Source organism: Brachyistius frenatus, unplaced genomic scaffold (genome assembly GCF_029030835.1).
Source record: "Brachyistius frenatus isolate BFR_SWC_R1_liver_20210118 unplaced genomic scaffold, ASM2903083v1 Contig_11, whole genome shotgun sequence".
In the NCBI taxonomy this organism is placed as follows: domain Eukaryota; kingdom Metazoa; phylum Chordata; class Actinopteri; family Embiotocidae; genus Brachyistius; species Brachyistius frenatus.
Window position 1 is genome coordinate 303,811 of NW_027210610.1, and position 17,025 is coordinate 320,835.

The following is a 17,025-nucleotide window of genomic DNA, read 5'->3' on the forward strand; positions in this document are numbered from 1 at the left end:
CCAAATCCTCCCACAATTCTTAGCCTCATTCCTTTTCTTATATTAACATTTCAGCCTGACTAATAAAGGATTTTTGGGGCTGATACTGACGATATTAGGCAGTAAAAAAAAAAATCCGACATTGATGTAAATTTGATTCCAATCGGAACTGGTTTCAAAGCGGCGCATCAGCATCGTATCAATAAGAGGCGACATAAACGATTCTGCTGTCAATACTTCATCAATTAAATCGGTGTCAGTATCTGTATCTATAAGATCCTAACAATACCCATTTCTATCTGTGATAGGCCAATATCGGCTCCAAAAATTGGTCGGTCCATATATCTGTCGGACTGTACATTGTTACATTTAATGTGAAGTCTCATGTCGTGTTTTTTTTTTTTCAATTGTAAAACTTGCAACATAAACCGAAGTTGACATTATAATTAGATTTGAGAGATTAAAAATTCAGAATTTCTGACAGGCATGTTTGTACCAATTACTACATTCACATTCATACCAGCATAGACAATCTCTGTCACTCAGTCTGCCCGTTGTGCACTGCTTTCTCACTGTCCACCAGCAGAAACAAGAAATCACCGTCTCTCGTCAGCTACCTGCAAACTATGCAAGACAGATGCACCTGCCACACTCGCATCAATACTGTTTGTTCACACGTGACGTGCAACCGGATCGCCGATGCAACAGCAAATGGGGACTTTGTACTCAAGGGAGCGTTTGACCAATTCAGGACTAAATGAATGTCGAAGCACCGCGGCCACATAGTCACAACAGAAGAATGTTGCCATTGTGTTCCTGAAGGCGGAGCGCATCAGGGGGCTTTTGTCTGAATCTTATCTGCTGTGTCTTTCCGCTTTCATACCAGGAGAGGCCTGAAAGATCGATGGTCTCGGACATAGATTTCCTCGCACGTCAAGAGGCCTCAACTCCATTCTTCTTTTTCCACAATCGTTCTCGTCTCTTCTTCTCTGCTTGCTTCTCTTCCTCATCTCATTTTTTGACCCTGCACTTTATTTCACTCTATCTTTCAGACTCGGCGTGTACGACTGCTCTCCATCAGGCGCCGTATATCAGAGTAGGAGGGGAAGGAAGGCACTTTCAGATCCCCTCTGCTTCCATTTCCCAAGATTCCTGAGGGGGACTGATTCAATCGCTGCTCGCTGCTGAGGTTGACAGTGACATCTAAAGGTACCTCTCCCTCTGGATGCCTGTCTCTCAGGCTTCTCTAGAATTCCAACTCCTCCATTCAGCGCAGCACTCACTGCAATTGCCACCTCTGTTTGGTGGAAAATGTACCTTTCTTGTGTGATTGGAGACCGTTATCATATGTGCAAAGGCATAGCAGAGTTGTATGAGTAGGGGCTGGTGGATAGACACTCAAGGGAATTATTACATTTGCATGAATTTCTACTCACGATAACAAAGCTAAATAAAAGTTGAATGCTTCATCACGGGCGGAGTCGTATTTAGTTTGCATTAGTGGGCAGCCACCTAAATGGATGTGCTCGCTGATTTTCCAATAAGGTAAGGCCCGTTGGGATTATGAAGCTCATTAAGTTGCTTTGTGTGCAGACAGTGTCATGCCGCTGCCTGTGATCTGAAGAGAAGATACTGAAATGGTGCATTTGCATATATGGATGAGACGAAACATGGTGGCCAATGAAAGGGCAGGAAAACAATCCAAATTTCCATATCAGGCCTGAAGGTTCACCAAACCCCAAAGTGTACTGTTGACAAGAACGAATCTAAACCTTCAGCTTTGAAATTGATAATGCACATAAATATCATTAATTTATTTCAGGAAAGATTGGTGCAGATTAACACAACCTTATGCTTCCACTTTCACAGTGCCTTACATACAGGGAATGTTTTTCTTCCCAAATTACAAACATAAAAAGATAACTGTCGATAGCAATATTTAGCCATATTGTTGTGCAAGTTAATACAGATGGACAGCTGATAGGTGGTTTATACTGCAAGACTGGTCTAACAAGTTTCTTTGGATGTTTAGATACCCATTAAAGGAATAAGGTCACATTTAAGGTACATGCTTATCTACTTTTTTTTAAGGAGAATCTATGAATAAAGACACACCAAGGGAAGCAGCTGACATGCTTCTGTACCATAGACTATATATATACACATTGACAGTAGGTTAAAGTGCAATACCACTGAGGGCCACTAGGGGCTGCCTTCAATAGACTCCTATTTAGAAAATTGTCACCTTGAAATACTAAGTTGATACATTTTTCATCAATCATCATTGTGTCATACGTGAAAGTGACTCCTTCTGATCAGTGTTCTGCTGGTCCTTCTGAAAATAATGCCATCATTATTAGTTATTAGGCCTCAAAGAGTGGTATGTCTGTGGGCGTGTCGTCACAATAAGTTTGCCAGTTCTTATGCTAAGCTAAGCTAACAGGCTAGTTAATATCAGTCATCAGAATGCTAACACATCTCTCATTGTCTCTTGGAACAAAAGACAATTTTGGAACATTTCCTATAATTATGTAAAACTGGATCGACATTGCAATCCCCCGTGTCAGTTGTGAATTCCTTTTTTTTTTCCTCTGCAAAGAAGGCAGCAACATACTTTTCAGAGCCATCTTTAATGCTCACAGCCCTGGTTTTCAGTAGATGTGGGTTGGTTATGAGGATGGTTGTATTCTGTAGTCTATCGGCGTGCTCTCCTTGACTCTCTTCTTTGACACTGAGGTGATTCTGGCTGTGTGATGCTTTCTCTAACAGCGTCAGATGGACGGAATAAATAAAGACAACATCTGACCTTTCCAGAAAGAAATGCTCCTAAAGTAGAAAAAAAAGCAGTTTGATCTCCTACTTTAAACCCTCCAAGGAGAGAAAACTGTTGCTCAGTTGTAGAATCTACTCATTCGCATTCACACGGCACAAAATATATGCAATGTGACAACCTGGACATGTTTATCAGTGCCTTCTAACCCTGTTGCATACACAAACACTCACTTCTGCTTCTCTTTGTCAGAATGTCATCGAGAAAAACGACAACACAAACAACACCGGGAGTGGAAAGGAGGAGCGCCATAGGAGGCAAGAAATGCCAGGAGAAAAAGGCAACGGTGGCCAGAAGCCGAGCGGAGCTGAGAGCAGGGCGATTGCTGCAATCAGAAGGGTGGAAAACAAAACTCCTCTGTTTTTGTGAAGTGTTCCAGGCTGGTAATTTGCAGGCAGGCAGACAGGCACAAGATCTGTCGGAGTGAGAGCCCAGGATCGTGACGCATTTTGGCCCAGCCACATGTCACCTATCCATGGGCCAATGCCCAGCGGGAAAGGGGGGCCAGTGAGAGCGGAGGCTGTAAGCCAGTAACCGAGTTTGTGTGTTTTTACCGTTTGTGCGTGTCCATATGTATGTATGAGGACGGGAGGGTGAGCCACGGGAAGGCTGCCAATGTGTGCTGACCTCCTCGGGGCAGGGTGGTGAGCCAGCCAGGCCATACTGAAGCCCGTGGGCGAAAAAGAGAGAGAGAACAAGGAGCAGCTCGCTCTCCCAAGACTGCAACCCTGAGTTTGGTGATGGGTATATGTGTGTGGCATGGATGGTGCGGGTAGGCTTTCGCAAATGTGCTCTCAGCATGAGCTGTCCCTGCCTGTGACGCTGGTGGCATCAGTCAGCTAGCCAAGTAAATCTGCTGCCTGCCCCTAGGCCGTGTGAAACACAAGCCTGGAACAGAATGATTGTGTGTATATGGAGACGGTACATGTGTGGGCACCTCTTGGTGTCCATATGCATGTGTGTACATAAGAAAAGAAATAGGGAAAAAAAAGAGCCTTCTGTACTTTGGGGACATGGAAAGTGATCTGTGGCTTTGGCCCATTCATCCAAAACAGACTGTTCACTTTCAAAGGCAAAGGCTTTCAAAATACACACAGGGAGAAGCGAGCGGCCAGCTTAGCTCCTACAATACTGTAAGTATTAAAGGATGTACTCCAGTGGTACCAACCTGTTTTATTCAGATGGACCGTACAGACCTACCAGATGAACTGAAGCGACCCTCCAACACCACCAGTCACAGTAATTGCAAGCCGGATGTTGTTTTTAACACTATTAACTGTATAAAAACTGGTATCGTTACACTATGTTTATGTACAACTAAAGGGTTTATGTTTAGGCTGTTTATTCAACATCAAAAGCACTCCAGTACACCGCTGTAGACTGTAAAAAAAAAATGGTCGTAGTCTCCCGGTCTGGAAAGAGATGCAAATGTTGAAGTGCCGTAAGCTGAAATACCACTGAGAGCAACTAGGGGCTGACTCCAAAAAAAAGTCAAATAGAGTCCCTTTCAAAAAGCATAACTTTTTCTCATGAAATTGTAGACTGTATATAAAAATGGACGAAGCTTCCAGGTCTGAAAAATGAGGCCAATGCAGAAGTGCCTTAAGCTGCAATACCTGCAGTAACTTCTCTCATGAAATTCAAAGTTATTTCAGAACTGTTAGCTACAGTCGCTCTGTTTTATAGGTTTTCTGGTGGTCCACCTGAAAATAATCCTGTTGTTAAGAAAATAAGCATCAAAAAGCTGTGTTTTTGGGGGCGTGTCTGTTTGATTGACAGGCCTGTACAGTCGGTTTACGGCTATCAGTGGCGGGACGTAGTATCAGCGGGTTTCCAATCAGATGGAGTCAGATTAAGTTTGCCTGTATAGGTGGGCGGGGCATAGTGTCCTTGGGTTCTCAGTCAGATCCACCCCTCTCTCCTCCCCAGCTCGTCCAAATATGGTCACTTCTGGCCGCACTAAAAAAAGAATGGCAACGGCCGAAACTTCACCAACTACAACCTCAAAAATGGGCATTAAGTACCACCTTCCAGGCAATTTCAACAAAAACTGAAAATGTATGAGCTCATTAGCTTTATATGTGTATATATACAAACAGCATTTATACTTATATATCCCCCCACAGTGAGTACTGTGAGAACACAGCTAGAACATTGATAAGAAGCTGCAGCACAGAAGATTAGCGCTATATTTTTCTATTAGAAACAGTAGGAGAAGGAAAAGTGTGTGAAAATAGCTGCAGATTACAGAGGATTTTCACGCAGCGTAACACAGTTACATGTTAGGGAGGCCTAAACACACTTATAATGCCACCGTGCGATTCAGCTTGCTGTGTATATCTGACAGACGGTAAGCTTGTTATTGTTAGAAGGAACATAGCTGTTTTCTCAATAGCTCCTCTACTGCATTGACATAATGTAAAGATGCATCCATCGATCCAAATGCCTCTTAAAGTTAAACACACAGCCAGAATTATAAATAAACCCGCTTGACTTGAAAACTGCGTTCAAAAAGCTATCTTTATTGATAATACATTTTTCGCATGAATTCACACAACAGAACAGGATCGCAGTATTTGCAAAAGGCCTGAGTCGTGAATAAGAACAGTTGATTAAGAGGAGTCAGTGTAGCAGTTAATTAGAAACCAGTGATGAAAACCACCTGTTCAAACATACAGATGGGAAGTCTGTCTGTTTACCCCCTGACTGCCTGCGAGTGCTGTATCATTACATATAGTCAAACGTAAATGAGAGTGAACGAGATGAAGACGGATGGATGTAACATTCTCTGTCACTCTCAGGATTTGACTGAAGCGCACCACAGGTTATGACACGCACACGGCGCACACACGGGCGATATATGAAGCGAACGTAGACTCGAACACGTGCACACCCGCAAATACACAGACGTAATTACCTGTCAGATGCGAGATGTGACTTCCTGGGAGTAAATGAACTGATTAATATTCGTGAGGAGGAGTTGGAGGGGTGTTGGGATGATGAGAAGTTAAGATATTCTCCGTCCCAAAGCTTCTTTTTATTACTTCGCACCAAAATGAAAAGGAAAATTACACACTAGAACATCCAAAGAAAAAAAGAAAAGGAAGTCAGACCACTTTCACTGCCTTTCAAAATACTGTTTGCTTTCTTCTACATGTCGGCAGAATGAGGGCTCGGTCCAATTACGTTTTCTAAAATAAGCTAATGCTCAGTAACAGGAGGGTGATGCAGCTCGGGGTAACCTGCTACTTCTTTAGGATTTCAAACAGGAAGTTAAAAAGACACTTTTGTTCTCTGGATTCCTTATTTCTAAAACCTTTTGGCCTTTTTTTTTTGTTCTCCCTTCAGTCCCAGTCTCCCTCCCTCCCCGGGCTGTGTTGACACCTCCTTGGCTGGCCTCCCTCTGCGCCTAAACTGAGTGGATGTCTGCTGTCGGTCGATGCTTGCCGGCTGTGCGGCCCCAGAGCCCTAATAAGCAGGAGTATAATGGCATCCCAGGGCTTCCGAAGGGCCTCACATTTAGATAATTAGGCAGGGAGACGGTACAGGAATGAGGCCCTGGAGAGGAGGAGGAGACACTTCTGCACTTTCTGAGAATCTGAGCCTGTGACTTACTGTCTCTTTTCTTTGTTGCTCTCTGAAGTCTGATTTAATCCTAGTGAGGCTCCAAAAGACCCAGAAAGATGGGATTTTTTTTTTTAGGCGTGATGAGGTTTTTAAACCAGCTAAATCACCCTAAGTGCAAGGTGTCACGAGGAGACAGATGCTGATGTCTGACAGATACCAGAATAGGATTTGCGCCAAAGAAGGGAGAAAATATGTCTGATACACCAACGACCTTTTCATTTCTACATCTGTAAATCAACACGTCATACAATAAAATGACACAATCGGTTGATTTCCACGCGTATGTAACAACATATATGAACGTTCAAAGCGCCCTCTATAGGACCAACAGGTCTTCACACCTAAACAACAAAATAGGTCATTTGACTGTACAAGAGTAGCAGTGACATGCATACCCGACTGCCGTTGTCATGGTAAAAATGATAAACACGTGGTTAATGTTGTGAAATGTTCGCAATTTGGTTACGTTTCGGGAAAGATCCAAATTTGGGTCGAAATAACTATGTTTGTTACGTATGGTACTTTACGTGCATGATGTACGTTAAATACATTACATAAGTTAAAAAAAAAAAAAAAAAGGTCAATGCTGACTTTTGGTTTCACGCAGGACACAAACAGCGGTTTGATCCGTCCGTCCACCACCAACCTTCTGCCACTCTTTACACATCATCCTCTACTGCTTCCATCATAATTGCAACGACCACAACAGGTCGCGGTAAACGTTAATCTCGGCCGTATGTAACCCCCTTTATGCAAATGCAAATGCCGAGCACCACGGCTGAATGCTGGATCCAAATGGACCTGAAGATGCAGTTCCTCTAATGACCATCGTAGGCTGTGCAGGGGCCTCAGCAGCTAATTGGTTTTCTTCTAATCTGTTTGGTGGAAATGTTGATAACTTTATGGTCCATTAAGAAGATATTCATATTTATAAAGATGTTTATATTAACGGCAAAGCATCTGTTAATAGATGTCATCAGGTTCAAAATCGGGGGTAGAAATGAATTTCAAGAAGGTGGCAGTTGCTTAAATCAAAGCGTTTTAATAATCTCAACACTGTTCTGTGTGAAAACTGCATATAAAACTAGAACAGGAGACACTTACTAGCACCAAAATAGAAAGAATTGTTTACTAAACAATACTTTGTCTTACTAAATCCATTAAAAAAAAGTGAAGTGGGTCATGTGTGCATTTTGCTTGTCATGTTCAGCGCTGAAATATACATTATATAACCCCCATGTTAAACAACAACTTGTTGACTTTACAGTTTGTTTTTTTGCACAGATTAAACCAATAGGACATGGTTTAATTAATAATGAGGTTAGATGTGCTACTTGTCAATTTTCTTCTGTGAACAGAGCCAGACAGGCTGTGTCTGTGTCCTGTTTCTATGTTAAGTTAGCCATTTGCTGCTTGTAGCTTCATATTTTTCTGCGTCAATCTTCTTAACTGAGAAAGTAAATAACCGTATTACCCAAATTCCTGAACTCCACCTTGAAGTGTATGCATAAATAATCTCCAGTAAATATGTTTGTGTGTGAATGTACTCGCACTACTAAGTAACCCGAATTAAGAAACGGAGAGAACGTTTTCCTCAATGGTTTGGATCAAAGTGAACTCGCTGTAGATATAGTGGAAGCTTTACTGTCACTCCAGCGGGCTGCGAGCCTGAAAGACAAACTCGGGGAATGGAACCTCGACTGTGCTTTTGCCCGTTTGAACACAAGGACAGAAGCTGAGCTTCAAACGGAGCCGGAGCCGGAGTGACGCTTCACAGATAACTACCTCCAGCTCTGTCATTTTCTCTTTCACAGCATCCCTTTTCTTGTTTCTGTGGCCCGCGTGTGGGTTCACTCGCTGAGGCTCCTCTTTCCGCTCTGACACTCAGCAATCAGATGTGACATGCTGAAGGCTCCGATGACAGCCGGGAAGACAAGGTCACACAGTCACCTACTTTTAACGAAGGTTGTGCACAACTCCTTTTGACAGGACTGTGCTGTGCAAAAAAAAACAAAAAAACACCCACATTCATGCACTGAGCGCACGCATACACCTTCATTCACACACACACACACACACACACACACACACACACACACACACACACACACACACACACGCAGTCAGGAGGCGGAGCTGGAGAATTTTGCAGACGGGGCCTTTTCTCGTGTCTGTGCAATCTCAGAAGCAATTACCTCTTAAAATTTCATCCTTCCCATCTCAGAATGTTTAGGAAAAGATTATAACTACTGGGGAGGTAATTAAGCCTGCAAATGGTGAATTGAGTTGTGAATACAGAGTGCTGCGCATGTTGTGCGAGTGTGTATGTGTGTCAGTGTGTGTTCTGCTAATAAAACCGACAGTGCTGCCCGCTGAAAGCTCTTTAGTGTGATATCCAAAATGACAATTATAGAACTCAGAAGTACATTCTTGCTGTGGAGGACGTTTTCACTGTAAAAATTCATAAGGATAGCTACTTTTTTCCCCCAATTAAATGTCACAACTAATGTATTCATTAGATTATGTAAGAGATTAGCTGATACCTTGTCCATTAGACTTAAGAGGAAGATTTGTAGTTTATTGTGCTTAAACTTTGGTGAAAGTCACCCTGGCTGAAATGACTTAAGATGATGATGTAACGTTTCCATGTCAATTCATGGAAGAGTTTAGCTTTAATATAAAACATAAAACACAAAGCCCTGTCCCAGTGATGTGGTGGTGGTTAGCACGGTGCAGGTTATTTTCTACCATTACACCAATGTTCCTGAAATACATACTGTAGTATGTATTTCAGGAACATTGCATGCAACTCTTGTGTTGCCAACTTGGTGGCTAAGTTTAAATAAAGTTTTCTGATATAAAATTAATCTCAGAAAATCCAGTATTTCCTCTTTGATTAGGTCCATCCTACCTCCCCTGAAAGAAACGTCTAAACCTAGTAGATGGCCGGACCGTGTGAAACTAGAGGGCTTTCGATTCAAATGGAATTCGATCAGCGGTGTAAATTTGATACCTCAGTCAGTAACAGAGACTTGCTTTACAGTTCTGGCCCTGCTGTTGCTTTCCAGCCAAAAATATATTGTATTTACCTAATTTATTAGCACCTCTTTCTTTTCAGCTGAGTTTGAGAGTCTGTGCTGTGTTTGGCAGACACTGACGGTCGCACTGGTTTCTGTTCTCTGATCTCTGTGCGTTTAATGAAGGGCAGAGCTCAACATGCCTGTCCTCCCTCCGTTGCATTAACATGGTGCGGTGCAGACACAGGTGGAGGACGGCGACAGGAGATTTTCCACTCGTTAATCAATCTCGTTGATGGGGTCGTTCTCTCGGACAGATTCAAAATAAATAAATAAAAAATGCAAATTGGGTCGCCAAATACACCTGGGCGGCCCGCCAAGCAACGCCTATGTGTGAGAAACACTGCCTGTCCTTCAACAGTGATCGCCACCGTCTGACTGGATGCAGCCACTTCCATCATTTGACTCATCTCTTTGTGTTTCCTTGCCCCGTTCTCTCTTTCCAAATCTTTCTGTTTCCTCTCCACCCGTCTTTGTCTGGTCTCCTCTTTGATGCTCAAAGTGGAGAGACACGGGACTTTGAGCCTTTTACGAATTCAAACAAAGTCTCCGGGTTTCGGAGATGACATAAAAGCCTGCCTGCCTGACTGGCCGTCCCGACTGGGGAATTCGTGTGCCGACTGGTTCTGGGTCACAAAGCAACCACAGTGTCCGTTTTTAATATGCAGCAGGTTGCGGTGGACCCCCGACATAACAAACACAAACCTCGGGCTTGTGGTTAACTAATTGATACGATTCGTTTCTCACTTGAGTGGTACATGCAACAATGATTATGAATAATAAAGACACAGCAAATCATGAATTAGGAATAGAGGTTTGCTTCCTCCGTTGACAAATACACCAAATAAAACCCTTATAAATAATAAAGCAGCATCATTAATTCCTTTACAGACAAATAACATTCTGACAGTCACACAAGACGCCCCCCCTATATAAGCAGCAGAGACCTGCCAGACCAGATTCATTGATGTCAGTAATAGGCCAATCTGGCCATCAGCTATAATCAATGTCGTTTGCACTAAAAATAGATTTTCTTGCAAAGTCCCGCTTTACTTCCATACAGACTTCCCTTTGTGTGCACGAGCATGTGCACAACTGGTCCCTTTCACCCGTGCACTTATCTTTACATTGCAATTACCACACTCTTCACTCTTCACCCCCCCCCACACCCACCCCCGTCCTCCTCCTCCTCCTGTCCACTGCATCCAGTGACACTCTTAATGAGAAAACGGCCTCGACCTTTTCAGTCTATTTATCTCCTGTTAATCACTTAAAATAAGAATACCACGTCCGCATGCAGCGAAGCCGTATCTAATTCCTTTCCGCTCCTACAACCGCGACAAATCGCCTCCTTCGCCGACAGAGGGGAGCCGCCGACCAATCAGGTGGCTGTCGGCGAGGATCCTGCCAGATCGCAGAGGTTAATAACATTCCACATGATTACCCACAAGCCCCCAGGATTAGAACATTCAGGGGAGCAGGTTCCACATTGAAAATAATAATCGCTATTTCACAGCCGTGTCCTCCTGCCCACTTAGGTGATAGGCCATCCCGCTATCTCATCTCTCCCACAGTGAGGAGAGGAAAAAGACTTGAGTGGACCCTGACACCTACTGAAAGTGTTATTCATCTCTTTTCGTCTTTTTTTTTTTTTGTTTCCCCTTTTCTTTTTTTTTTTTTTGAGACGAGGACCACCTAAAAAAAAAAACCCACAAACCTTTTCTTTTTTCGAAAAAAAAATGAATACAACCTTTCTGTCCCCATTTTCCGTGAGCTGCGCTCTCATCATGATGTTGATGGTGTCTGTGGGTGTAGCGCTTCATGCTGAGTAGGGTTATGTCACCTTGTCGTAAGCCAGGGGAGCTGTTGTAGGATCGCATATTTATCTCATTCTCACAAATAGAAGTAGTTATTCAACCCCACCCCCCACCCCCGCCCTCCCACACACACACACACACACACACACACACACACACACACACCACCACCACCACCTACTTCCTTACATGTACACTTCCTGATTCAACAGTAGTGGCTTGAAACTGTGGATTGTGTGGTGTTTCCAGACACACTCCGTGGCCTGAGAAGAAACAAATTAGGAATTTGGGGATGCAGTTGGCGCCATACGAGGTGCAATCAACAAGTTCTGAGACTGTTCCTGTTGCACACAAACAGAGAACAACACAGTACAGCAGTGGTCATGGAGCAGGGGGAAGAAATACATTGAATAAGTATTCTTCAACAGTAGCACCTGGCTTACATGTGATTTTGTGACCACTGGTATGTTTGCATTCACGATTTCTCTGTTGACAGCGCACATCAATATTTGTGTCAAATTTTTGGCCAACAGAAGGACATCTCGGGGCCAAGTCCAGCAAATTAGGACGATGGGGAGCAATGATTGTGTTGTTATGGATGAGAAGAGTGGGCGTGTTGTCATCTTGGAGAACCAAAGTGTTTACAGCGAATGTTTTCCCTCAGACATCTCAGAACGTCAAAGGTGAACTCGGCGTTGACAGGCTCTCGCTGGGGGACGAATTCTTAGTGCACAACCTCGCGAATGTCAAAGAAAAACCTGGTTGTACTCTTGACGCATCGTTTTTAGTCTTAGACAGTGATGTTCTGCCCATTTTGGAATATGAATGTCACTTAAAACACCTCACCCGGCTCATTGCTCCAATTGCTGTAAGCTTTTTGAAGCCAATATCCCGAGTTTGACACAAAGTTTCAGTTCGATGGTGAAATCACAAATGTGCACGTACTAGTGGTCACAAAAATGTGTGTAAATCAGGTGCAGGTGTTGATCAAGTGACATAACTTGGAATACTTACTCAAGAGTCCCCCTGCTCAGTGTACATTACTGTGCTGCGCTCAGTTTGTACGCAATAAGAACAGCCTCTGAACTTTTTGATGGCATCTTGTGTGGTCAAACTTTTTGCTGGCTCTGTATGGAGATGATCTCATCCAGCTATAAAATATGTTCACTTTTCATCAAAGTATAACTTTCGAACTCATTATTAGACAAAGAAACTTTGGTGAGATCATTTTTTTTTCTTTTTGCTATTGACCAAAGTGATGAAATGCCCTCCAAAAGGCAAGAGGCTGTTTTTCTGATGTGTGTGAATTTCAGCTGCAGTCACTTTGAATGCTACAAGATGCCATTCATGTACACCTCGATAGGAACATCTGAAATGAGGCGAGACAGCCCTCTGAGTCTCAAACACATCGTTTATGGTGAATATCAGCACAGATTGGCTTTTTGTTTTTGGTACCAGAAATACAGGCTGGTGATGCAATGTAGAGGGAATGTGAACGTACTGACTTGTTTCCCTGTGTGTGTATCATACTGTATGCGCATGTGCTGTATACACTTCGGGTCTGCACATATTTGTGTGTTTCATCTTTTTGATTTTCGGTGTTGGAAACAAAAAGAAGCCCGGTACTGTAGCAGCCCACGGGACAAAGCAGAAATAGATGGCATTCATACGCTTTGTATTATCCCACCCTCACCACCACCACCACCACCACCCCAAACCCCCTACACACTCACCACCACCACCACCACCACCACCACTTCCTCGCCGACTCACACACACACACTCCCACTTTCCTCTTTCTCTCCCTCTCATTATATCATGTGGGCATGAACCAAAATAAAACGGTGAATAACGGCTGCATTTGAAAAGGCAGGCAGATCTTCTCTTTCTAGTGCGTTATGAAATGGATGGATATCTGGCCAGTGCCCGATAAAACAAAACCCATAGCTGTCATTTGAAACAAAATAGGAACAAGCCCACGGGAATGTGTGTGTGTTTTCTCCCTGCGCTCATACTATATCTTTGAGGATTTTCTTATGATACCAGAGTTTTCTGGTTTAACGCATTTGAGTCCAGCTGATCTCCAAACATCACTTACGTCACTCTGAAAGGACCTCATGGAGGCCTCTCAAAGCCAACCTGGACAGACTCGCTTTCAAATAAGCAGCTTTTTTTTTTGCTGACACACACCCCACCCACACTTCTGTATGCTGCCCTAAGTTATGCACACAATTCACAACAGCCAGAACTAAGCTGTCCAAAAACTTCTAGAAAAAGTGGAAAAAAATTTTAACTCACGGAGGTTTGTGGCCCTGGAAACAAAGTGCTGTGAATGCATCCCAAGGGCCTCCTCCCCCCGATACTGCTCACCTGGACACCCGCCCTGCAGCACGCTGGCAACGGCCCTGTCAGATAGAAAGAAAAAGGAAAAAAAGGATTGTGATTGATGCAAGGTGGTGCTGACATGGAGGAACTGTGCACAACATGGCTAATGGAATTATACAGTTGAGCTGCACCAGTCGTTTTCATGGAAACTATGAGGTGCAGCCGACTGTAACAAAAAAAAGAAAAAGAAAATTCCTCCATGATTTGCTTTCATTTGTCCTGTTTTTTTGTTTTTTTTGTTTTTTTTTTCTGCAATCATAGCGCATAAATCAGACTGGAGAAAAGCATTTCACTGATCTCCAACCAGCACAATGGAGCGCAATGCTGCCTTACTCTACAGTGAAAGAAACCGCCCCCGCCAGATGAGAGAAGAGTAGCTCACGTAATGTTATGCTACACCACAATGGATAGCTAGACTGGAGTGGGAAGAGCATGCAGCATCCACTCCTGTTCATAAAGATGGCATAAGTTGATGTGGTTGCCCGGTAACCGCAGCCAGTGTGTGAAATATAACAGGTTTAATGCTTTAAAAGGAAGTGGCAGAATATTTGTGTTGTTGTTTTATTCTCATGATATACTTCTGATGTGCACAGAGCCAAAGGAAGCGAAGACGGACACGTTGCGCGGTCCAGATCAGTGCGTGCGTAGGCTACTATACTGCAAGTCTCTTTGTAAACAAGCGCACCGAGAGAGGCAGGCAGAGAAGCAGGGAGACTCACCTGGACATGTTCTCTCTCTGCGGTCGGTGCGCCTTTTCCAGCCCCAGTTTGGTGAAAATCCCCACAAGAGCCATAATGGCCACTACGCCACATATGATGTAAACAATTAAGTTCGTCTTGTCTTTGGTGCTGTCGTGCAGCTTGTTCTTTTTTTTGTAGGGAGTCTGCCCGGTCTTCATCCACACCGGAGTGTCGTAGTTTTTACAGGTGCTCTGGTCCAGCCGCGAGTGCCTGTAGGAGCAGCAGAAGCGGAAGCCACAGGTGCCGCAGCAGTACAGATAATTGCCCGTTTTGCAGATGAACGGTGGGTCCCACTGGCCCATAACGTCATAGTAACCCCGGCATTTGTCCTCCGTGTGCGGGGTCTCCTCGGACACGCTCTCCTCCTCCCGGGAGCCGTTGGAGGTGGCGATCATTACGAATCCTCCAAGCAGTCCGGGCTCCCCGTCAGCCTTGCACACGAGAGCCATAAGTTTGAGCAACAAGAAGCCGAGGAGAAAGTATTTCCCTCTCATGATGCTTTCTCCTCCGTTCAACTTCACGCGGAAACGAAAAGACTTGGAGAGAGGAAAAAGGGCGCGCGGTCATGATATGCTGAAAAGTCCAGAAACATACATCCGAATAGCAACGCACCGTCATCCGCGCTGATGAACATCTTTACTAACATATCATCATCCAAAAGAACCCGCGCAGAATCGCATAAAAAGCTCCGCAGACTGAACTAGACTTTAAGTAACTGTTCTCCAACGCGCGCTCTCTGCTGCTCATAGATAGCATACGTGCTTCTAGAGAGGCTTTTGCGGGCTTCGATTTCGCGTTGTCAGGAGTGCATCACTTTACATAGCCATCGGTGCGCTCTTACGCACGGGAGTAGGCAGAGACACAAGCCGCACCGAGGATGTGAGCGAATAGAGGAGCTGAGGGTGGGAGAGCCTGGTGCGCAAAAGGAGAGGAGGAGGAAAACAGGGGGAGGGAGTGAGACTGCGAGGGCTGAGGACAACGAGAGAGCCTTTATTGTGAATGATAAAAGCCCCGAAATACGCACATCACTATTCTGTTTTTGCGAGGAAAGACGTGGGAGCCCCCCTCTTTTTTTTTTTTTTTTTTTTTTTTTACCACTTTGTGCATTTCCAGTCGTAGGTTGTCATTGTTTGAGAAATCCTGAAATCACAAGTAGCTTAATGTGTTACAATAGGCAGCGGCTGGCAGAGCTTCTAAGAACAGGGGACACATTTTTTAAAGAAGAGCCCCTCACCAAAGACGTGATTCCCAGAACAAAATGCCTTTATGTCCCAGGGAGCTACCAAACAGTATAGGCTCTCAGGTATTAATGCCAATTTATATATATCATGACGACAACAACAACAATAACCACATAATAAGACAAGTAATATTCTGCCAGATATTGATAATACAGGCTCCGATTGGAACATTTTTTTCTCCTAAAATGAATCCTTCAAAAGCAGTGATAATCTGTGGCAAACACAACACTGTGCACGCCCGGGCACCGGCCTACCGCCTGGCTTGCAAAGAATCCCACCCATTCATTTACCGTTGCAGGTGGTGCGCCCACAGGATGGAGGCTCCATGTTGGTTTTTCAGGCTGTGCCAGACTGGGCCTCATTGGCCAAGGCCTGGTAACCCAGCTGTGATGGGTGCCTTCCATCAGGGTGCTTTGAATCCCTCTTAGTCTGGCTCTTCCCCTGAGGCAAACCGACCCTGTGTAAGATGCAGAAAATGGATGGAACACATTTTTAACTGTCTCCAACAGAAACTTTAAATCGTTACCTCCCACACATTTTATAGAAGTTTGATAATCATTCAACGTCTGAAGTTCTTCAAATGCAGTTGTTTTTATCAAACTAGAGCCATGAATTAAAACTTTTTTTTTTTTTTTACTTGAGCTGAACTGCAGTGAAAAATCCTAAAAATTAAACACCTAATTTCACCTCCAAATCATACTAAACATGTGATGATTAATCTTGTGATTGCAAAACAGTCTGTGAGGTACTTTAAACTGTCTGGGAGCATTGGAAACCCACAACTAGTCCCCCCTGAAATATTACAAAGCCAGATAAACAGTATAGACCATAAAGAGGATGGAGGTATGATGACCTCTGTCCATGTTGCTGAAAGGCTTCAGTCTCTGTCCAAGGTCCTTCTCTGTGTTAACAAGAAGCTGTGGGTGACAACAACAAGCAGGATGACGTGGACTGTACTGTAAATTTATTCTTGGGAGCTGCATATGTTTGGTCATGATTATAAACAGTTTTTAATAGCATGTCTATCCAATTATTGTGTGCTTAACAAATGTAATTGTTAATTATTCAGGAAACGCATGTAATTAAAACTGTGATGTGTGTCCCTAGTTTGTTATTCTGGGTGTAACCTGTTGGAGTGGGTCCTCGCTGTGTGTTTTAGGGAAGCCTGCGTGTCGGAGTCACACTGGGGGGGCCGCCGCTGTGAAAGCCACCACCAGATTCCATTGGCAGGCTGAGTAGTCGATCACCGAGCACCACCAGATTCCATTGGCAGGCTGAGTAGTCGATCACCGAGAGTCGTCAGCCCGAGCAGGGACGACCGGAGCGACA

The 17,025-nt window shown here is 44.0% G+C and overlaps 1 protein-coding gene across 1 annotated transcript in view; it reads right to left on the reverse strand.

The window, feature by feature from the left end:
• Window positions 1-15,340, reverse strand: part of shisa9a (shisa family member 9a) — a 51,670-nt gene extending 36,330 nt beyond the window's left edge. Inside the window, exons 1-2 of the mRNA XM_069691293.1 lie at window positions 14,435-15,340; window positions 13,629-13,735 (exon numbers count right to left, since the gene is read on the reverse strand). Coding sequence (XP_069547394.1) covers window positions 13,629-13,735; window positions 14,435-14,949 — 622 coding nt within the window. The 5' untranslated portion in view covers window positions 14,950-15,340. The remainder of the gene's footprint in view (window positions 1-13,628; window positions 13,736-14,434) is intronic.
• Window positions 15,341-17,025: the final 1,685 nt, after the last annotated feature.